Source organism: Crotalus tigris, unplaced genomic scaffold, assembly GCF_016545835.1.
Source record: "Crotalus tigris isolate CLP2741 ecotype Arizona unplaced genomic scaffold, ASM1654583v1 scf7180000017663.5292952, whole genome shotgun sequence".
In the NCBI taxonomy this organism is placed as follows: Eukaryota; Metazoa; Chordata; class Lepidosauria; order Squamata; family Viperidae; genus Crotalus; species Crotalus tigris.
The window spans coordinates 2,467,957-2,492,112 of record NW_024096550.1 but is presented as its reverse complement, the minus strand read 5'-3'; the positions used below and the strand labels follow the sequence as shown (position 1 = coordinate 2,492,112).

At 37.9% G+C, this 24,156-nt stretch overlaps 1 protein-coding gene across 1 annotated transcript; it reads left to right on the top strand.

The window, feature by feature from the left end:
• Positions 1-1,638: 1,638 nt before the first annotated feature.
• On the top strand, positions 1,639-22,817 carry LIPA (lipase A, lysosomal acid type). Its single transcript, XM_039335960.1, has 10 exons — positions 1,639-1,791; positions 6,965-7,076; positions 10,017-10,134; positions 11,207-11,405; positions 13,188-13,297; positions 14,483-14,619; positions 17,875-18,021; positions 18,478-18,549; positions 19,005-19,076; positions 21,704-22,817. Exons 2-10 carry the CDS (start codon positions 6,972-6,974, stop codon positions 21,944-21,946), a joined length of 1,203 nt encoding a protein of 400 aa, XP_039191894.1. The 5' UTR covers positions 1,639-1,791; positions 6,965-6,971; the 3' UTR covers positions 21,947-22,817.
• The last annotated feature ends 1,339 nt before the right edge of the window (positions 22,818-24,156 follow it).

Sequence of the window (24,156 nt, the reverse complement as noted above, 5' to 3'; positions counted from 1 at the left end):
TTTGATCCTCCATAGAAATTTTAATTTACCATTTCCGTTAGTATAAGGGTGGTGCGGAAGTCCCCCTTCTTCAATTTTCGGAGGTATTTTGCTTCTTGGGGATCTTTTCCAGGAAATTAAGTGTAGAATAGAAAAGGGAAAATCAGATTCCTCACCCAATTTCAAACACACTGTTTACTGTAGTGCTGGTTAGTTCTTTTGGACTCTGGTTGCAAATAGCTTGGGCTAATCAATGAAATACAGCCTTTCTCCTGTCAGGTTAGAAGGCTTTCCCCAAGTTGAACGGAATGACTGCTGTCATTCCAGAGTCACCAGGGCACCCTTCTTTCTTCACCCCCTCTCCGGGGCGGCTTGGACTCATTAAGGTCTCCAGGCAGGACAAAATTATACATTTCCTTAATTAGTTTCTCATCATAAGTTAACAATGTCTTATCAAACACAGTTTGTTCCTTATAAAATCCATACAGTTTAACATCTTTATCATAGCTAGCTTGCATTTGTAAATGTGCCCACCATGCTAGATTAATACCCTGATTTTCCATTTCTTGTTTAGATTTTAAATTCCCTTCAAAGTTTAGAATATCTCTATATATCTAGATTTTTTCAAAGTTCACTAAATTTGGGTGTACACATGCTTCCATTGTTGACAACCACCCTGGAATTTTCAAATACATTTTATATATTTATTTTTTCCCATGTTGTTTATAATGCATTTCTTATATAATGACTTTGGAAATATATATGGACTTTATTTTTCCCGTACCATTAAAAAAGCGTACCATCCTAATTGTAAATCACGCCCCTCCAGATATAACAGCCTTTTACTTCTAAGATTTATCCATTCTTTTACCCATGTTAATAGAGATGCTTGATAATGTAAAACCCACTCTTGTAGACCAAGACCTCCATTTTCCTTGGCATCTTGTAACATTTTCATCTTAATTCTTTCTTCCTCCTCACTTTTCTTTTGAAAATCTCTGGACATCATGTACAGCACAGGTATCAAACTTGCTGCATCATGTGATGTGATGCGACATATCGTGACTTTTTTCGCATTGCTGGAGCTGAGGTGTACACATTTCGCTTGTCAAAAAGTTTTCCAAAAGGTGATCATACGACCTTGGGACATAGCAATGATCCTAAGCATGAACCAGTTGTCAAGCATTTTAATTTTTGATCACATTTTCATTGGCATGCTACCAAGGTCATAAGTATGAAAATGGTGATTTCTTTTTTCAGGGCCTTTGTAACTTTGAACGGTCACTAAATGAACTGCTGTAAGTCGAAGACTATCGGTATGTTCAGACAGGGCAATTGTCTGGGTTGCAGCCTCTTGTGCAAACCCGCCCGACAGCCGCTCTCTTCGTTGCTGAAGGCCCCGCTGCAGAGGAAGCTGCTGCCCTCTTTCCATCTCTTCGCAGAAGCCTCGTCAAGGGGTCAACGGGACTCGCTTCCGGGAAGTGCTTTTGCACCTTTTATACCAACCGCGGACAGCGTAAAGTGCAAGAAAAGAAGCAATACGCGAAGAGACGTTAGGCCAGCGATACGGTTCCCGGTCTCCTCGCTCGTACTCTTCTCCCAGCTCCCCTCTGGTCCCTGTTATATGGGGGGGGGGGGGGGAAGGAAAAAAAGGAGGAAGGGATATACTTTCTCCCCGGGAACGCTGATTGGCCAATACGCATAGCCTGAGAGGCGGGGTTTGGCTGCGCCGAGATGACAGGGAGGAGCACTAAAGCACCCGGAGTCGGTGTGGGTGCAGTGTCTCCTTTTCACCCAGCGCCTCGCTTCCCGGTGAGTATCTTGCTCTTACTGTTTCCTCACCTACCCTAAGTGAGGAGGGATAATGCACGGGCCCTTACTTAAGGAAGGACTCGGAGTACTCTTTGGGGTGACTATTCTTGTTCTGGGCTGGGGATTCTGGGAGTTATAGTGGGACCTACTGGGGAAGTGGGCCATCGGGAAGAGACGGGTTCTCAGCGCTGCAGGGCTCCCACGGCATGATTTGAAGGGAAGCCCCAATTAGATCACTGCATATTTTTTGGGGGATCCGAATTTTATCCTGTGATGGTGCCCAGGAACGTGACGTGTGGGAAGGAAAAGTGGTTCGAAAACGTGTATTTCCCACCAGATGGGTGGGTCTTAAAGTGCCATTAACTGCCTTCGGAGAGGTTATTAAAGTTAATGTTACATGAGCTTTGTGGCAAGGATCTGCGTCGTTAGATATATGTCAGTTGTGGTTTAGAAAAGAACCAAAGGCAGAACATCAGCAAAACGAATGCTGAAATTAATTGCACACAAATATTCTTCTCCCTTTATAGCCAAAGTGTACTAGTTCTCATTCTGTAATCAAATAATAAACTTTACTAGTTCTGTTAAATCAATTAGATAAAAATAATGGCAGTATGATAATCTGAACAGCCTGAGAGAGGAATTGAAGACTACTATTGAATACATAAACTTGAAAAGCTGGGAAATTACTATTCTGAAAATAGTTTTAATACCCTGCATTCTTTGTGTACACCTCTTAGTATCTACAGAGCCCTCTGTCCCATCTTTATTTACAAGCATGCCTCAGGATCAAGGATAGGCAACCTTGGCTCTTTTATGACTCATGGACTTCAGCTCCCAGAATTCCTGAGCCAACTGGCTCAGAAATTCTGGGAGCTGAAGTCCACGAGTCATAAGATCTAGATCCTACATCCTACATCTTAATTTTTAAAAAGTGCAAAGGAAAATGCAGCCTCCTATATGATTTATATTGACAGGAATATCCCTGCATCTGACAAAAACCCATTGGCATTCTAAACATAAAGATGGTGAGAAAATGCAGACTTGGGCTTGGAAATTTACTTATCTGTCACCTGTCAAAGTAGGGAAAGCTACCTGAGAAATGGTAGACAACATAACAGCAGGGTTAGAAGCAAGAAATGAGTTAAAAGTTTATGGATTTGTTGTTTGGAAAATGAGTGTTTTGCGGCAGGCTATTTGTATCTGTGCATAAAGTCTCTATAGGAGATCAGCTCACATGGAAGGGGACTTTACTCAAATAAGTAAGGTCTTTTTGAGTCAAATTGATTGCCGAAGGCGACATGGAGTTCTTGGCAATCATGTGGAAATAGTTGGGCACTTTTCTGGAGTATTTTTTCAGATTTCCTAATAATTCTGTAAATTCCCTATTGAACAACCTTCCTTCAGGTTTCATGAAGGCCTTTTTAATTTACGAATAGAGGTGAATATATGTGCCCCATATATATGTTGCAGGATCCAATCTGGGTAGGTCACTGGACCAGAGGTTTAGTCTTCCAAACTTTTGTACTCCTGCTGAAGCCTATCTTCAGGGAATTTCTCTCTAACAGAGTGTGTGTTTTTGGACTTAGCTTCCAAGCACCAGATTAACTATCTACTAATAAGAACAAATGTTGGCTTCAGATTCTGGCATGTACAGTATGTTAAAGATGGGTGTAACTCAGTGGTTTATTATTGCCAGTGAATTGACTCAACATCATATCCACAGCACAAAATGGAATGAAGATCCTAAACTGTATTTTATAATTCAAGGCAGGGAAGTTAATTCAGAATTGTTAATTGTTGGCACTGAAGTTGCCAACATTATTTCGAACCCTCTCTCCTGAGCATTCCACAATTGTTTGTTCTGCAGTTTAGCAGCTGTCCTATCCTTTCCAAACCAATACCCAAGTGACAAAATGCCCAGCTGCAATCCTATGATTTCAATGTCAGACCACGTTTACCTGCTGATTTCCATAAATCATAGCAGATCATAATATAGTAGTTCAACCTATGACAATAGAAAAGCCTGGGAACGACCAGGTTGACCTCTTCCAGTTAATCTAAACCAGCGGTCCCCAACCTTTTGGGCACCAGGGACCGGTTCCATGGAGAGAGGTTATTCCATGGCCCGGAGGGTGCATGGTTTTGTGTGCTGCCTGCATCTCACGGATGGGGCTTTGCTTGTTTGTGCGGACTGGTTGCTAGTGTGCCGCGGCCCGATACCAGTCCACAGACTGGGGGTTGGGGACTCCTGGTCTAAACCTTGTGCCTGTGTGCTTCCATTCAACTCTCGTATTGTTCCCTACCTAAAAAGCTTCTTGCATGCAGAATCTGTACAGCCCAAGATAGCAACTGAAGACTAGTATTGAATGCATAAACTTGAAAAAGGATGGAAAATTACAATTCTTAAAATATTTTTAAGGTCAGAACTGTTTTGTTTTCTATTTCTAGTACTGGTCTTTAGATGTTTTTATTGCAGAAGGATGACAGTGTGTCTCAATCAGAATCTTTTGGGTTCCTCTTTTTAATAAATTTTCCATTTTTAGCATTAATAGGGAACTGACTTTTATGGAGGTAGGTGAATTGTGTAACCTGTCACGAGACTTGTGAAATGCTGCCTCCAAAAAGAGAGAAGGAGGGAGGGGGGAGGAATAATCCTCCTGGAGAAAAGGTAGTTTCACCACTGAATGACATTCTGTTTGAATAAAAAATGAACAAATGTTTTATCACTTGCTTCTATTTTATCTTCTGAAAAGCACCACAGTCCTAATGATTCTGCTGATCCCAAAGCTTCATTTCAGCTCAGTTTGTACTCCATTTTTTTCTCTTAAAAACCTCCATTTCACAATCACCATTTCTTGAACTATTTTTGGAGTTGTACACTGCTCCATACTTTAATTATCCTCCCTTTTTTTGGGGGGGGGTTGCTTTTACAAATGTGGAGATTTTCCTGAGCAGTGCATAAATGGTGCTGTATGTCACAATTACAATTCGAGATGTGAACTTGCTGTTTCTATATAGAATTAGAATTAGGTCGGATAATGGAGGGAAAAAAGTACAAGGACCAGGCAGGATGAGATCAAAGTTCTCTCAATGCTGTAAACTTGAGTAAGCAGAATATGACACCAATAATAGATCCCTATGCCCTAGAATTGAGTTCAGCTGTTGTTGACTGATGGGAGACTGTTTATAACAATGTGAAAATAGCTTGTTTTTGCTTTTTTACTTGCTGGGTTTTAAACTTCCCAGTCTAGCTTTCATGCGTGAGGTTTCCTGACGGTTTCATGTTCATGTAATTAGATCCAATGTATCTTATAAAAATTCAACCAAGCTATATACAAGTTGCTTTTTTAAACTAGATTTTCAACATGTAGAGGCCAATTTGGTCTATTCTGATATTTATCTTGTGTTCCTGGTGTTGTATCTTTGGTTCTTTAGGCATTGAACGAGGCAGAGTGTTGAAAGAGCAAACAAGTTTATTAACTCAGAACAGAAGCAGCTCTAAAGCAGTGGTTCTCAACCTGTGGGTCGGGACCCCATTTGGGGTCGAACGACCATTTCATGGGGGTCGCCAAACAAGGCTGTCTGCCATTTTTTCCCCCTTTGGCCATGCCCCTGGCACCCGGTGATGTATAAGTGGTTGGGGGTCACCACAACATGAGGAACTGTATTATGGGGTCGCGGCATTAGAAAGGTTGAGAACCACTGCTCTAAAGACTGCTGCACAGTTATTTATACAGTTAACCTGTAGGTGGCAACCAATAGGTTTAAAGTAAGTTTCCCACCCCATTATCAGCTTGGAGACAGCCAGTCTAGCTTTCAGTAATAGCAACTGTTAAATAATACAGCCAGGGCTTTTTTTCTTATAGAACTCCCAGAACGGAGTTCCGCCACCTTTTTGGGATGGAACCTTGTAGGGTAGGCAAGGCGAGTTGTATGATGTGTGTGAGTTCCAGCAATTTTTTTTTTTTTTTGGAAAAAAAACACTGAATACAGCAATGTAGGTCAGACATTAAGCAAGTGATTTAAAACAGTTGTGGCCAATACATTACACCTGGCAACTTTATTTTTTGATACATACAACTTTTGCAAATGTTTAGATAAATTAAATGGATTTGTGGTGATATTAATATTTCTTCCCCCCCCCAGAACTTTTAATATCCAGTAACTGGAAACTGGTATCTAGTTGAGAATGAAATGTTTGTGTACAAGATACATTACTGCTTTGTAATGATAGTACTGCAGTGTAGTGTAGCAGTTACGGTGCGTTAGGAGAACCAGGAATGCTGATTCCAGTGTACTCTCAGCCATGAAAATTCCTTGGGTAACTAGGTCAATCAACCAAACCTACCTCACAGGGTTGTTGTAGAGAAAAATCAGAAAGGAGTGCTGTGTAATTTGCCTTGAGTTCCCTGAAGAAAAACAAGATATAAAACTAATAAAGAAAGCAGTTAATGCTGTTCCTTATGGCATAGATCAAGGGTAGGCAACCTTGGCTCTTTTATGACTCGTGGACTTCAGCTCCTAAGGAATTCTGGGAGTTGAAGTCCACGAGTCATAAAAGAGCCAAGGTTGCCTATCCCTGGCATAGATGAAAATGTACAAGGATTAGTTTACTAATTGGCTCCCGTCAGAGTTCTATCAAAGCCAATGATTATGCAGATTGGCCAGAAGCAAAAGAAGTAATGGGAAGATCATAGTATTCTAGTTCAATGTTTTTCAATCTCAGCAACTTTAAGAAGTGTGAACTTCAATTCCCAGAATTCTACAGCCTCTAACTATAATGGAGCATTTTTTTTTCTGTTCTAGGCAAGCACTATATTTATTTTTAGCCACAACTCTGAGTATAAGCTGAGTGTAAATTAGTTTAAGTTGCTTTATATCATGTTTCTATATAGAACACGAGAGAGCTGCAAATACATAGTCTTAATGTTCGTGTTAGAAAATCAGTGTTTCTCAACCTTGACAATTTTAAGGCATGTGGACTTCAACTCCCAGAATTCCACAGCCAGCATTGCTGGCTGTGAAATTCTGGGAATTGAAGTCCACATGCCTTAAAATTGTCAAGGTTGAGAAACACTGTGTTAGAAGGTTGATTGTTACTGTGTAGTGTTTGTGGTGGGATAGACTTGCATATTTGTGCTGTGGAAATGACCTTTTTTTTTTGTTTTTGTAGAGATAAGATGTGGCGGCTAATAATCATAGCGATTTTGTTCCAAGGCCTGGTAAATTCAGCAATGCTTGAGAGAAGAAAAAGAGGTGTGGATCCAGAAACAGCCATGAACATTGTAAGTTGTTACTGTTATCACTTCAGTTTCAGATGGTTTCAGTAATTGGTACTGCATATTGGTGGCCAATATTTTCATGAAATTTGATCTTTATTGACAATTAGGGTTACAGAGGAAAAACCTGACAAGCGGGAGCAGTTTATAACAAGTAAAGCAAAACAGTACAATAAAATGCAGAATTTGTAAAGGGCATCAATGGACAGTATTCTGCTGAGTTCTTGTGAGATAACATATCCAAAAGGGCAAATGTGTAGGAGAAGAGAAGGCAGAGCCAGGGCCGGGTGTTAAAATAGTTGTCAGTCTGGAGTTGTTATCCAAGTCCATCCCTCCATGAATTCCTTTGACTCTTTTCTAGTGCCAACTTAGTACTAATCGTTAGTTGGCTAGATTCTTGTGAATGGAATGTTCCTGATTTTCACTGTAAGCCGACAATGTGTTCACCATGGATATTATATCCACTTGGAAGTCTGCTCCTATAGAGCAGGGATGCTCAATATTGACAATGTGATAGGATGCATACATGACTCCTGTTATAGCTGTCCTGTACAATAGGTACATAGACTGGCATTTGGGCACTGCATTTCTGCAGTTGCTAAATATTAATCAAACCTATTGATCAAATACAGAGATGAATTGCTTCAGCTTTATTGCTTAGTTTTAGTTCAACAATCATAACAGTTTCCAATGATAGCTGATTTGCATATTAATAGAACTTTTTTAATGTTCTATTTTAAAAATATTTGCTTTTGTGATTTTCCCCCATGCTTTTGTACATTGAATTTGCTATTTTGTATGTTCTAAGAGAAATAAAATTTCTAGATTTGTTTTTTCCAACTTTTCTAGCTGTTCTGAGGTAGCAAATTTTCCAGACACCAGAAAAATGGAAATTAGCCCTAAAATGTAAGGTAGTCTACCTACAAGAAAATTTCAAGCTTACTTCAAGCAGAAGGAAAAAAATTCTACCCGATTATATTTTCTTGAAACCAATAAAGGGTAAATCTGAAAAAAGATCATATAAAGAAGTTCATAACATTTTAAAAAAATTGTTTATGTTTATAACTTGCTTTACCAAGGACAATTCAAGAACACAAACAAGAAAATAAATAATTGAATTAAATCTAATGGACAGTTTACTGAAATAAAGGACTGGTTTTTTTATAATAAAGAACATGTGGTCACTGTACATGTGCATTGCAGCCAGGATCATCTTAAGGGCCCAGTCAGAAAGTTCAAGATGCTGGGCATGAAGGTCCCACCCAACATGCAATGCACATAAAAACAATCAGAGCTTTGTTCATTCTGTCATAGCCACCTTCTTGATCTGCAGAAACCCCTGAATTTAACTTACTAACTTAATATCCTACCAATTGTCATCCTTAACCCCTCTAATCATTAAAGTTGATCACCAAAAAGTTCTTTACCCCAACGGTTAGGCTTTAAAGAAAAGAAGCTTTTCAAGGAACGAACGAAAACCTTCTAGTACTAAAGTCAGGCTGGGAGAAATAGTTTATTAAAGCATTGGAGTCTGATACCTGGGTAGATTTTCTCCAGTTTGTGTGAAGGGTTGACTTCTGATTCCTGGTTTTAGTTCATATATACTTTGCCTTCCTATTCTAGCAAGTATCAAAGTGTCTAACTTAAAAATGAATTAAAATGACAGAATCTATAGAGGTAAAAACAGACTATAAAAATTGCTACTAGAATTAACAAAAGCCTTGCCTAGAAACCAGGAGTTCCTGTCCCACTTTAGGCATGAAAGCTAGCTGGGTGACTTTGGGCCAGTTACTTTTTTCTCAGCCCAACCCATTCACAGAGTTGTTATTGTGGGGAAAATAGGATGAGAAGGGAGTATAAAGGTAAGTTTATTGAATTGAGTTACTTATAAAAATAATACAGATGGGTTAAAAACAACAAGCTTTTCAAGTTTCCTGAATGTTGAGTGAACAAGGATCAGTGTCAGGATTGGAGATTCACCTGCTAGATAAGCAACTATTGGTACATCTCTACACTTATAGATCTTAACAGCTGGATAGCTTCACAAGAGGAGCAGTAGTAGTAATTTATATCATTGAGCACTGAGCCATTTGAGGCAATATCTTAAGCTGTTTGTAAGCACTTGGCAAGCAGTCTAGAATGATCTTTCAATATAGAAGTTTTTGGTAGAGTAGCTGCCATATTTTGCACCAATAGTTAACTTCTGGATGCTTTTCAAGGGTGGCCCATGTTACATGGCTATCTATCATATCTGTGTTGATCGGTAGTAAAAGAATAGCAATAGCACTTAGACTTGCATACCACCTGATTGTGCTTACAGCACACTTTGGATGGTTCATTTTACCGACCTCGGAAGAATGGAAGGCTGAGTCAACCTTTAACCCAGTCAGGATCAAAATCCAGGCTGTGGGCAGAGTTAGCCTGCAATATTGCATTCTAACCACAGCGCTACAAGTAGGTATATAGAGTAGTATCCGGGCATTACTTCTTTGCAGTTGCTAAACCATTGTTAAGCAACTGTGAATGTTGAAACATGTTGATAGTTGCCCAAGCTACTGATCAAATGCAGAGATGAATTGCTTTAGCTTTATTGATTTGTTTGGGTTCACTGGTCATCTGACAGTTATAGCAATAGCTGATTTGCACATTAAGGGAATTTTCTCATGTTTACCATAATAATGTCTACTTTGTGGATTTTTTTCATTCTTTGATTTGCTTTTTAGATAAGAGAAATAAAATATTTAAGCCAAATATCTTTTTGAAGCTCTCTAGATATTTTGAGTCAACAAATTCTCCAAAGTTCCTAGCTAGTGTTGCTAAAAATTGGGAATACTAGGAATAGCAGTCCAAAACATCCTAAGGACATTAAATAGGTGAAGTCTGGCTTAGGTACTTTAGAACAACGTAATACTGAACAGCATTATCTTTGATTTGCTTCTCTTTTAGAGTGAAATTATTTTATTCAGAGGATATCCCAGTGAGGAATATGAAGTGGTGACAGGTGATGGATATATCCTATGTCTGAATAGAATTCCGTATGGGAAAATAAGTCAGAAAACCAAGGGTGAGTATATGTTTGTAAGCAGATAATAGAGAATTATGAAAGTATATAAATCTTGTTGCAAATCTTGTTGTCACGGCCCTTAACTGGATCAAACAATATATCACAAGGCAACAATTTTTGAACCAAGGTAACTCAAAAGGGCTAACTTAGAGAATGTGTCTAAAATTCGGAGCCCATGACTCCCAAGGGTTGGAAATGGTTCCTTCCAATGAATTTTGTTAATTTTGGATGGGGATAATTTTGGCAAGAGTCCTCGGAATATTTTGATGTACTAAGTTTCAGTAACCATCTGATATGTGTTTTGAATGTTTCCCTTCCAACCCAAAATAATCATGGAGTGCCTCTGAGAAATGACAGGACATAAATTTAAATGAAAATTCCACATCTTTTCCCCAATTTTTAATGTTGGCTTTCCCCATAAAGTTAATTCAGCATGAGAAAAAGAATCAGATCTTTTAAATTCAATATTACATTCCATATTTTTTCAACTGATACAATTTTCAGAGATAGCAGTTTTCTGTATTTAGATCCTAAGACTGTCCGTCCAGCCAAAGATGTCATATATGTATATTCCAAACTTGTCAACATTCTAAAATTAACACCAATTGTTGGCTTTCAGTATTTAAAACTTGAGAATAGGTACTTGTGATGATATAGCTCCAGATTTGAAAGATTGAATTCTCATTAATTGGTAATTGCATTTTGTGTAATACATTCTTGGAATTGAAGAATCCCATAAAAAAATTCTAAACAAAGAGTTTATTTTCTGAAAATATTTTCCAGATATTTGAACAGGAATTCCTCTCAGGATATAAATTAATCTGGGAATAATATTTATTTTCTCAGCATTCCCCATTCTCCAAAGGTTGAGGTTTAATGACTCCCATCTATCCATATCTTACTAACCCTCTTTTTTTTTTTTACATTGCATTTTTATTACATGTTACCAAGTTGAATCTGCTGTCGTTCAAAGAAAGGCATTTGTAGAAACAGCTGTGGAATTAACTTTCTTGCCTTAGGAGAGGATACTGTTGCTCTGCTTCTAACTATGTATAAAATGCTTCCCTTTCAGAACCGAAACCAGCTGTGTTTCTGCAACATGGCTTGCTTGCTGATGGCAGTAACTGGGTGACCAACCTAGACTACAACAGCCTGGGTTTTGCGCTAGCCGATGCTGGTTTTGATGTTTGGTTAGGGAACAGCAGAGGAAACACTTGGTCCCAAAAACACATCAACTATACCACAAAGCAAAAAGAATTCTGGATGTTCAGGTAGACAAATTTGCTAAACATTAGGAATTGTTTGGTTTTACCCCTCTACCTATCCCTTTATGTTTCACAAGCCTGCTTTTTATAGCTTTATTAATGGAAGTGTGTGTATGTGCGCATGCATATGTAAGTATATAATATTATAGATGGTGAAAACTGCTAAACTGCTATTCTGAAACAGGAGACCTAACGAGGGTGGTACCCTAGAGCAAACCTGGGTTTCTACAGCCTGCAGGTCACATTCAGCCCTTTACTTGTCCCTGTCCAGCCAGTGGAGGCAGCCCTATTGGTTCTGCCCTCCCCCGCAATCCTAGTTTCATATGTGGCCCCTTGGGAAAATTAATTGCCCACTTCTGACTTAGAGAATTTCTTGGAGAGAAGGTTTAAGAATACCAAGCATTCACTCTGTACAGTAGGCTCAACACTGCAGCTGTACTATACAAATAGGAATAAGAGATAACACTTAATTATTGCCATGATATGACATCTATATAGTTTACCCCGTGTGGCAAACATTATATGACATCTATATAGTTTACACTGTGTAACTAGTGCTAATATCTAAGGAGGATGGAGACATATGATGGCTGATGCATATTGGCTGATTTGTGTGATGAATCATTGTGTGGGATTTTCTTGCCCCATGATAAATAACTGTTATATGGGTAAAACTAACTATGACTTCTTCACCAAATCCATAATATGTAAACTGGCCTTTTTGCTTTCATAAAGGATATTGCTAATTACATTTTTGTCTTGCCACTTTTCCAAAGGTAACTTTTTTTTTTAAAAAAGCCATGCTCTTCAGACTATAACAAGAAAGTTGACCCACCTCCAGGTTTACAAACTAAAAAAGACAAGTTGCAGAAAGGAAGGGAAAATGCAGAAAGGAAGAGCTAAGTAGCCTGATTGGGCAATTCTAGGAGCTGAAATGCAGAAATCTTAAAGTTACTGAGGTTGAGGAGGAGTTAAAGTGTGTTATGGTTTTGATTGATAGTATAGTTGGTTTATGTTAGTCAGATTATGTTTGTTTATTTTATTTTTTTACCCTGTAATCAGCTCTGGGAAGTGGGGGAGGGGGGGAAGGGGTGGGTGGGGGGTTATATTGTAATAAATTTATAAAACTTTTAAATAAATAATTTTTTTTTTACTGAGGTTGAGAAACCTTAAAAGACTTAGATTCCAGAAGACCCTTAGCTATAAAAGTTCAGTAAAAATTTTTGAGCCAGTTGCTGTTTCCTAGCATAGATAACAAAGTTGTAGTTCGGAAAAATGGGAACAGTGAATGGTATGTAGGCCACTTTGAGTTCCTGAAGGTGGAATATAATTCAAATAAATGAGAATGTATGATATATTTAATAAAAATGAGTAAAAAGAGATCCTGTTCTCGTGTGGTCATATTATTCTGGATAGGTTTCAAGATCTCAAAAAGCAAACTATAAAGGTCACTGGAAGACACAAATAAAAATCTTGGTGTAAAATTAGTCAAGATTCTTGAAAGTTTTCTTGCAGAATGGAAAGAGGTTTCTCAGGTACACTTGCTGCCATTACTTATGTTAATTGCATTTTATAGTTGTTTCATCCTTGACTTAGTCTTTTAAAATAAGCCTCATCTGCATTGTAAGGGCATAAGTTAAACTAGAAGAGTCTTGATAGGTCAGTAAAGGACTTGTGAACCCTGATATGACCTGAACCCTGGTATCTATTCATCACATTGACTGGATAATATGGATCCTATTTCTCTATGTAATGTGTAAGTCTGATGGATTCCTTTCTCCTCTTTAGTTTTAATGAAATGGCTATGTATGACATTCCTGCCTCAGTAAACTTTGTCTTGAACAAAACTGGTCAGGAGCAACTCTTCTATGTTGGTCATTCGCAAGGCACCACAATAGGTAGGTTAGCAAACTGCTTACTTTACATTGGTAATTATAATAGCTACATAGCTGAAGTTGAATTTCATAGTGCTTATCTATAAAGAATAATTACACCGACTACAGGTAGATAATCATCTTGATCAGAGTTAGGACAGCAATATGTGAGATGTGTAATCTGAAGGGAATTAGCTTAGGAAAGATATATTTTAAATAATGGAAAGTATTTATGTGTGAAAGCTTGAATGAAGACTTTAAAGTTTTGAAGTGGCTCTGGACTGAATTATGATGTTTTGGACCAAATGAATGCCCCAATTTCAGTTGAAAAAACTGGGAGGCGAGAAGAACTCTGTATAGTAAAGTGATATATGGAATACAGTGTGTCTGCACAATGTGTTGAATCCTTCTTGTGGTTTGCTGCCTGCCTATTTTAAAAATGGCATACCCTATATGTAACTAGCACAGAGGTCACCAACCTTTCTCAATTGGCAGACTGGAAGAGAGGGGGAAGCATTTAACAGATGCGCGCGTGCACATGCATGCACGGGGCCATGAGCACATGCGTGATGCAAATGGGGCAGGGCTAGCACTTATGTGATACTTGCTAGCCCTGCCCCGTTCTTGTGTGGCACAGCGCCCCGTTTCCACCTGGTTTAGCGCCCTGTGGCACGGTGTTGGCCCATTTTTGGGCCCCACAGTGCAGCAGCATCCCGTTTTTGCACCCTGAGGCACAGTGTCGGCCCGTTTTTGTGCCCCATGATATGGTGTCAGCCTGTTTTTGTGCCCCGTGGCAGGGCGGCATCCTGTTTTTGCACCCTGAGGTACAGCATCGGCCCATTTTTGTGCCCTGAGGTGTGGTGGCATCCTGTTTTCGTGCCCTGCCAAAACAGGTTGGGGACCTCTGAACTAGTGGATGCCTGTGGAAAAAAGAAATCAAGTTGTTCAGCCAGCAAGAGATTTTATAACAAATTTCTGAGTGTTTAATCATTTTAAAAACTGCTTTGGATTTATAAAGAAAAATGGATGAAAAAATTCTTCAGGCACAGAGAACATCCCCTTTGCCTTAATGATGCTAGCCATAAACAGTGTGAAAATTATAAAATATTATTGCTTTTGTGGAATATGCAACAAATGTTTTCATACTGATTTTGTTCAGCTGCATAGTCTAAGCTCTATTCATGTCTTTTGTGTTTCTCCCTCCTCCAGGTTTCATTGCATTTTCAGTTTTTCCAGAGTTGGCAAAAAAGATAAAAATGTTTTTTGGATTGGCACCTGTTATGACTGTGAAGTTTTCATCCAGTGGTTTGGTCAAACTTGGAGAGCTTCCCGAATTTCTGCTTAAAGTACGTGTTTTGTTTAAAATATTTGCTTGAACCACAAAGTGCAAATACTACGGGATGTAGCTAAGTACTACATTTCTTTTTGTACATACTTGAACACAAAAGACCGACATGCCTTTGAACAAAAGTTTTAACAAGGAACCCAGTTTTAAACAAACACTGTCCGTGACTTGAGATGTTCTGGGGCATCATAGATGGCAGCTGTCTATTCTGCTTCCTCCTCTTTTCCTTCCGTAGTGGGGAAGAGCTAACTGGCCCAAAGTCACTTTTTAAACATGTCCATTATCCCTCTCTCCCAAATTATTGAAAGTTGTCAGAGGTTTTGAAAAAAACAAAACAAACCCAAAACATTCCACATTGAGATTAATTAATTTCTTGTTATTTGCAGGAAGCTTGTTATGCAGAATCTTAAAAGACTATAAATGGGAAAAATCCTAATTTAAGAAACATGTGAACTACTATAGATTAGATTTAACTTTGGATGGATTTCTATTTGCAAAAAAATGTTGAAAGCAGTTCTTCTCATTATCAGCCCCATCTTATAGGTAGTCCTCGACTTACAACCATTATTTTACTAATGTTTACAACGGTGATTTATGACCATTTTTCACACTTACCATCATTGCAGCATCCCCATGGTCACATGCTCAAAAATTCAGATGCTTGGCAACTGACTCATATACATGACAGATGCAGTGTCCCGAGGTCATGTGATCACCTTTTGTGACTTTCTGACCAGCAAAGTCAATGGGGGAAGCCAAATTCACTTGGTAACTTTGTTACTAACTTAACACAGTGATTCACTTAACAACTGTGGCGAGAAAGGTCATAAAATGGGGCAAAACTCACTGAACAACTTCTCAAAATTTCTCAACTGAAATATGTTGTTTTATTAAACATTAAGGTTAAGTGGCATTCTTGGTAGTAACGCCAGTCCTGTTACACAAGAGATAATCATTGCTGGCAATCTACTGAACCTTAATTATTGAACATGCTGTCATAGAGCAAAATTTACTCTGAAGTACCATGAATTCAGTGTTAAAACCATTGCGGGAAAATGGACCAATGCTTCAATGGAATGTATAAAATAAAGCAGAGTTTTGATTATCCTGAAATATTTAGCATTAAACAGTGTACCCCAGTGCATTGGTTTGGCTCATCCTGCCAGTTGCAAATTGAGAATGAGAAGTGATCAGTTGCTGCAAGTTCTCTATTGAGCTGGTGCCTGGAGAATACTTGAATTGAGTGTTGTGTGTTTTACCTGTTCTTACAACTGTGAGGTTCTACTGCCAACTTTCTTGAAAAGATGAAGTACCCTATTCAAATTGGGGGGGAAAAATAGTAACTGCTGATCTTCTAGGCATGGGTCAGTCAAGAGACTTGATAGCAGTTTCAGTGTCACTGAAGCAGCCATGAAGATCCTGTCCACATGGATTTATCTGCTGAAATTAATACAGAATTTTTAAGTGCAGAAGTTTTCTGCAATGTGCAGAGGGCCACCAAAAGCTCTACTAAGAGTGAGGCAGTCATACAATTCTGTTGTATTATATAAAATGTAATGTTTTCTCTGTGTCTTGTCTCGGCTCTTTTTTAGAAAAACAACTCCCTTATAGGTCCCTCCCCCCAAATACAGGGCCCAGAATAGTTGAAGACAACTTCTGATTAAATATTAGGAAAAACTTCCAAACTCTAGGAGCAGTTCAACCGTGATATAATTGTAATAGTTATTATGCCATAGGATATATGAAAAAAAAATTATTTTTAAATGTTTGGGTTATTAATTTCTATCCCATCTTTATTATTTTTGTAAACAACTCAAGGCAGAGAACATATCTAATACTCCTTCCTCCTTCCTATTTCCCCACAGTAACAACCCTGTGAGAGTTGACTGGCCCATGATCACCCAGCTGGCTTTCATGTCTAAGGCGGGATTAGTTGTTAGTCTTGGTTGTTTGGCCAGCACCTTATCCACTACACCAGACTGGTTTTCCATGTTGAAAGAAAATTAGTAGATGTCCTTAATTAACTTAAGTAGATGTACTTCTATTCTAAATGATAGAGTTGACATTCCTTGAATCAGATATGTGGTATTTTTTTGTCTATTTATAGCTAGATAGATTCATCACAGGAAGTTTCAAAATAGTTTGTTCCAACTTTTTTCGCTGCAGTAAAATGCAGATAAAATTAGAATCTCATCTTTTTACTTTTACATACTGTAATTAGTAAATACCACCTATTTCTATAACAACAAACTAATCATCAAAACCCCAAGCCAAAATTTCATTTTTTTCCCTGTTTCGAATGCAAACTCCAGAGATGATCTCCTGAGTGGAAACAAAATTGGATACATTCTTTAATTAAAACAGTTACTTTTGCCCTTTCTGCAGCTCCATCACCTTTTCCATCTATTCTTCCTTTGTGGGAATTGACCTATTCTTCTATTTTTGCACATACGGAATTCTTGCTACAGTCAACATAGGTGATAAAGTACCATTTTTTTTCAAGATCTTTATCTTGAAGTAGTCCTAAAAGAAAACTTCTGGTTTCAGTTTTGTTTGTTTTAAGAATCTCCTGAATTAAAGGATAAATCTGCCTCCAATATTTTTTTGCTTTATCATAATTCTACCAAATATGATAAAAAGTACCTTCTCTACAATTATTTTTCCAGCAGACATGTGAAACACCTTTATACATCTTGGTCAGATTATCGGGTGTTGGGTTCCAGTAATACAGAATTTTATTAAAAAAAATATCTCAGGTTATTGTTCAGTGTACAGTAACTTGATTCCATTCATTCACGTACAATATTTTCTCACTGCTGTAGCATTGTGACCAAGGGTTTGTTTTATCCATGAATCATATAGTATTTAAACATATTTATTTTCCAAATTCAGCCTTGGAGTAACCTTGGCAATAACATAGAACATAGAATAATAGGGTTGAAAGAGACTTTGGAGGTCTACTAGTCCAACCTCCTGCCGATGGCAGGAAATCCTATACCGCTCTGGATAAATGGTGGCGTAGTCTCTTCCTGAACTCCTTCAGCGATGGAGCATCCACAACTTCAGGAGGCAAGCTGTTCCACTGATTAATTCTCACTATCTCAGGAAATTTCTCCTTAGTTCTAGGATGGATCTCTTTAATGATCTTCCACCCACTACTTTTTGTCCAGCCCTATGACTTTATGTTAATTATATTTAGAAGCATCCTTATTTTTTTAGCAAAGTGACCTATGTTATACTATTCTTATTTTGGCAGGAAATATTTGGAACTAAGCAGATTTTCCCCCAGAATGCTGTTATAAAATGGCTTGCTACCCATGTGTGCGGCCAGGTTTTAATTGATGAACTTTGTGGCAACTTTTTCTTTCTCCTGTGTGGATTTAATGAGAAAAATCTAAACATGGTAAGTACATGAATTAAGAAGCCTAAATGGGTAAACTCTTGATTTGAAATGAAATGTATTAAGCTGTAAATGTTTTAAAAATAATACTGTGTATGTTATCAGACTGGCAAATACTCTTCTCTAAGCTTATATATATCTCAGCTATTTGGTAATGAAAGACTGAGAACCATTGCTATCTTAAAAATGGCATGATGGTGTCTCTTAGATGCTAAAGACTTACTCAAGTGTAGTTGAACTGTTTTTTCAGTTGCCTAAATTAGTCTAGTTCATCCAGGAACTACTCAGATTTGTCCTTCTTAGCTTATTTTGAGATTAGCCAAGGTCAATTGTATTTGGACACCATAATGTACAAATATTAAGCCCTGATGCATTTTCTCCCTTTAGATGAAATTTTAAAAAGGACTAATCGATATACTCAGTTATAGATTTAGCTAATCAATTCGCTGTTGTTTTCAGAGCCGAGTAGAGATCTATTCAACACACTGCCCAGCTGGAACATCTGTCCAAAATATGCTTCACTGGTCTCAGGTAGAGTTGAAATCCCCAAGCTGATTGAGAAATGCTTGCTGCAATGGTGTTTAGGTTATTGGCTTGCATTTATGGGTCATGATACTAATGTTAGCTTTTACCTCTGTGGCAATTCTGCCCATGTTCTTCTAGGAGTAAGACCAATTGAACTTTGGAAGTCTTACTTCTAAGGAAATTCCCTCAGCAGGAGGTGGATGTTCCAGTTAGTGCAATTATTTGCACTAAACCCTGGATACTTGCCAGTATGGGAAGACTTTGGAAAATATACACAGTTGTGTATCTCTCAAGGAATGGGTGGGTAAATAAGTGTTACAGGAAAACTGCTACACCTGATAATTTGTTTTTTCTTCCTATGTATAATAAATGCCTCAGAGCAGAAAGGCAGTATGTAGAATGAATGAATATATGAATATTCTTGAAGGCATACACACCTTTAAAAGTAACTTTATTTTCAGGCTGTAAAATCTGGAGAAGTCAGAGCATTTGACTGGGGAAGCAGAAAAGAAAATATGGCTCATTATAAACAGGTAAGAATTTCCAAATGGAGAAACATATTAGACTGCAATATTATCAGATAACCAGTATAAAGATAGTCCTCAACTTACAACCATAACTGAGTCCAGAGTTTCTGTTGTTAAGCGAATTTTGCCTCATTTTATAACATTTCTTGCCACAGTTGTTAAGTGAATCACTGCAGTTAAATTAGTAACTTGGTTGTTAAGTAAATCTGGCTTCCCCATTGACTTTGCTTGTCAGAAGATTGGAAAAGGTGATCAAAGGTGCCACTGCAGATGTCATAAATGTGATTCAGTTGCCAAGTGTCTGAATTTTGATGACGTGACCATGGGGATGCTGCACTGGTTGTAAGTGTGAAAAACGATCATAAGTCACTTTTTCAAATGCCATTGTAACTTTGAATGGTCACTAAATGAACTGTAGTAAGTTGAGAACTACCTGTAATGCTGCTGCTTTTTTTTTTTTTTTTTGCAAATACATAAATTTTCTTGTGAATGGCCTCATCCTAAGGCAGGGATGTCTAACTCGCCATGTCACGTGAATGTGACATATTGTGACTTTTTTTCCATTGCTGGCAATCGAGTGGGCGCGGTTTCAGCATGACGCATCCGGCCCACGGGTTGGCAGTTTGACACCCCTGTTCTAAGGTAATGATGAGATGTTCCCTCCTTCCCCTTTGTAATTATACTTTCAGGGCAAAAAGTTCCCCATTGTATCTATTTAGGGACTTAATCATCTGTGGAAACCTGTTTCAAGTGAAGTTAGCTATGTGGCTAAAGAGAGTAGCACTGATTGTGATGGTTGATTCCCAAACTGATGAAGATTCAGAAAGCTGTCGTATAGAGAGAATCGGTTGAAAGCCGACCCATTATCTGTTATCATTATGAAAAGACCAGCACCATCCTCATTTTGCTGGGTAACAATAGAAATCGTTCAGTTGCTGAAATTCCTGTAACCTCTTTCATTTTTTTTCTGAATAAATCTTGTTAAAGAGAACTCTGGGAATTTTGCCTAAAGAGGATTGCTTACAGTTTTGGGCAACCAAAGAGAGTGACATTCATCTCTGGGAAACATTTGGCAGAAGCCATGCCTGGCATCTCAACTAAAACTTTATCTTAGCCCAGGCATTCTCTACTCAGAATTCTGGTTGGCCTAATTATACTAGAGTATTGGCACTTAGATATGGATTTTTAGTGTAGTTTATGTTAAGAAACTGAATTATTTTTGTTGGTTTTTTTATTGCACATATTTATTGGTTTATTGTTTTTGTATTTTTACTGTTTTAATGTTTTACATAACTTGGAAATCAGCCCCAAAACTTTAGTTATTGGGCAAATGAGATATAGTAAATAAATATATAAGGATAACTGTGGCCATATTTTTATGTGTTGCATAGAATTTGTTCTGGGAATAGCGTCAATTTGCAATTTATGTTCCATAATCTTTCCCATTCCTCTAAATTTATATTTCGCCCCACATTTCATGCCCACGCTATCATCGGCCCCTTCACTATTTCTTCCTCTAACTCTATCTCTAATAATTATTTATAAATTTTTGATAATAATTTTCCTTCCTTATTAGAATTTTATCAAGTTGATGTGGGGTCTGACTTATTCCATGTTCTTGCCTATCCCTATTATATCTAGATTGAATTTGTAAATACGGCCACCAGTCTATGGGTATCCTTTGTTCCTCCAACTCTTCTCTTGACTTAAGATTTCCTCGGTTATCCAGTAATTCTTTATCCCTAATCATCTTTCTTTTTCTCTAATGTATTGGGGTGAATCACTGCCTCCATCGGAGTATACATACAGGGAGAATCAATATAAAATGATTTATAGATAGCATTTAACACCGGCGAGATTGGCCAAAATGCATAAAAATATAGACCCGAAGTGTTGGAAATGTAAAATCAGAGAAGGAACATTTTATCATATGTGGTGGCTGTGCCCCAAAGCAAAAAACTATTGGGAACGAATAAGAGATTGGATACAGGAGATAACTGAGGTACAAATGGACTTCAAACTGGAATTATTTATTTTGGGCATAATAAATTTAAAGATTGAAAAACAACTCCAACACATCATTATACACATATTGACTGCAGCTCGTATAGCATATGCTCAATGTTGGAAGAGTGAAAATATACCCACAAATGACATGATTATGTACAAAATCTTGGAATGCGCAGAAATGAACAAACTTACATTAGAATTAAAAGACAAGGAGGCGACAGAATTTTATAAAATTTGGAATAAATGTTATAATTGGCTAGAACAGAGAAAGAAAAAGATATAATTATTGATGTAAATAAAATATAAATAAGATGCAAGGAATGGTTAAAATGTATAGCACGGTTCTGTTAAAAGAAAAGATTTATGTTTATGTATTTTAAGTTTGTTTTGGTGTATGGTGTATGGTGAAAAAGAAAATACAATTAAAAAAAAAGAATTTGTTCTGGGAAAAATGGGAAGCCTTTGTTAAATAGTTTGCCTCAGGTGATTTGTTGAACAGATCTGGAGAACCTTGCCTTTCCAGTTGTTGCCAAACTACAACTTCAGCCAGTTTGCTCAGTGGTGACATCAGGATGAGAATTTCTTTGGATTTTTTTTAACCATTATTTTTCCTTCTTTCTTAGCCAACACCACCTCCCTACAAAATGGAAAGGATGCTTGTTCCAACTGCCTTATGGACAGGTGGTCATGACTGGCTTTCAGACAGGAAGGACATTGCCATCTTACTGACTCTGATCCCAAATTTGATATACCACAAGGAGATCCCAGAATGGGAACATCTGGATTTCATCTGGGGCCTTGATGCCCCACAGCGCATGTTCAGAGATATGATTCAGATGATGCACAAAGTTCAATATGCCCATTGATTACTTGAAGTTGTAGTCTCAAAACACTGATGCAGAAGTGAGAAGGAAGTCTTGCTTTTTACCTATATCCACTATTATTCTGACACAAGCCTTCCTGCAGTACCTTAAGAAGTGGAAATTTTGTACTTGTCATAAGTTTTTTAAACCATGCAGTTTAATGGAAAGGCAGAGAATAGGTGCTGAATGAAAACAAATGCCCTTGCGGTGCTGCTATTCTTGCACTATTCAGATAATTTTTGAAACGAGGGGAAGGGGGAGGATGACAATTTATTGAACCTTACTAATATCCATGATATTGAGCCTGTGAAAGCTATTTAAACATGGCTGCATATGTGCGATTTTATTTTGATTATTTTGTTGGAACAAATTCCTTTCAGAGTGCACTTAAATGTTGAAAAGTTTGCATAGTTTTGATAAGGAATCAATAAGGATAGTTAGCAATGGCTTAAGTTTAACATCTGTGAAATTTACATTGACTGCTCATTCCAAACCACACTCCTTTCCAATGTGAAAGAAGCACTTGGAAAGCAGCACCTTGGTATTCTCTAAACACAAGCGATCCTGAAAGTAGATTTTACAAAGTAGATTTCCTGCCTTAAAATCCTCCTGTGGATTTTGCAATACATACTTAAAGATACACCTTTCTGTAATATGGAAAGAACAAATATTTTTGTTTGTTTCAATAGGGAGAGGCCTGCAGCAGAAGCTTCTTGAGTTTATAGTCCTGGTTTTGGAAACAGATGTATGCATTATATTTCTGGGGCATCTGGAAGACTTGGGTGTTTTAAAGGGAGTGGGTATTTTAAAGGCAACATCATGTGTAGGGGAGACTGATCTCTTGGGAATAAATTCTTGATCTTTTATAACAAAATATATTTAGCTGCCTTAATTGCTATCCTGCAAGTTTTTAATGCGTATTAGAATTAAATATTGAATGAAATAGGTTGCAGATCCATGGGTGAGCATGTCTGTGGTGTTGGAAAGTAGCTTCATTGCAACAGAGCTTTTCAACAGCCTAAGAAAGTGCAGAACCGCTCAGAGCAATAATTGAACCCAATGAAGATGGATGTTTTCCTTGATTGGATGGGATTTCTTGCTAAGAATCTTAATGTCTTGAAGGCTAGAGATAAGCACTCCACCAGATTCCATCCTCTGTCATATACATCTTACGATTGTGTACAGTCACATGGGGCATTATGAAAATGTTGGAAGGAGGACTCAATATTAAAGTCACCTGAATATTTTGCCCTTAAATGTTCGGCTACATTTTAAAACTTTTGTCACAAGCCCATAAGGAATGGTGGAAAGGAGAAATCATTTTTAGCAACTCTTTGCAGTGTTTGTTCCTGAAGACACTTCTGTTTCTCTTCATTGATGGTGGGCTATAGAGAAACAGTCAGGGCATTGCTTCAATTGTTCTGATTTGCTTTTCTTTAATTCTATGAAATTCCCTAGCTAAAGAGATAAGATTACAGATGGGTATGCTTGAAAGAAATCACTTTTCTTTCACATTAGGCTGAGGACCCCTGCACTAGAGTACGTCCAAAATAAGGAATCTTAACCTTATTACAGTAGATTTTATTCTAACTGCTTCTAAAGGTTTCCCCAACCTACTATCCTTGTGTGTCAGACTTCCATACCTACAATTCTTGGCCATATGAAAAACTAATTGGGAGATTATGGGCACTGAACCTCAACTAATCTTCTGTAGAGAATACCATATGTAAAAGTTGACTTGACCATACACTGAAAGCCTTATACATGTTATGCTTACATAAAACAGAAGGAAGCACATTATACACCTGTCTTGAGCTCCTGTATTAAAAGCAGGCTGAACACTGAACAAATAAATATGGATGAAATGGCAATAAACTACCATAAAATGGAAGCATGCTTACCCAAGGTTGTTTGATTTGTTTTAACCAAGCATATAGAGCAGGGGTCTTCAAACTTGGCAACTTTAAGACTTGTGGACTTCAACTCCCAGAATTCCTCAGCCAGCCAGGGCTGGCTGAGGAATTCTGGGAGTTGAAATCCACAAAGTTGCCAAGTTTGAAGACCACTATTATAGAGAGTAGAAGAGGAGAGCTAGTTTAATAGTTAAGGTAACAGACTAGAAATAGGAAGATTTGCGTTCTAGTCTTGCCTTAAGTATAAAAGCCAACTGGGTGACTTTGGGTCAGTCTCTTTCAGCCCTGACATCAGATTCA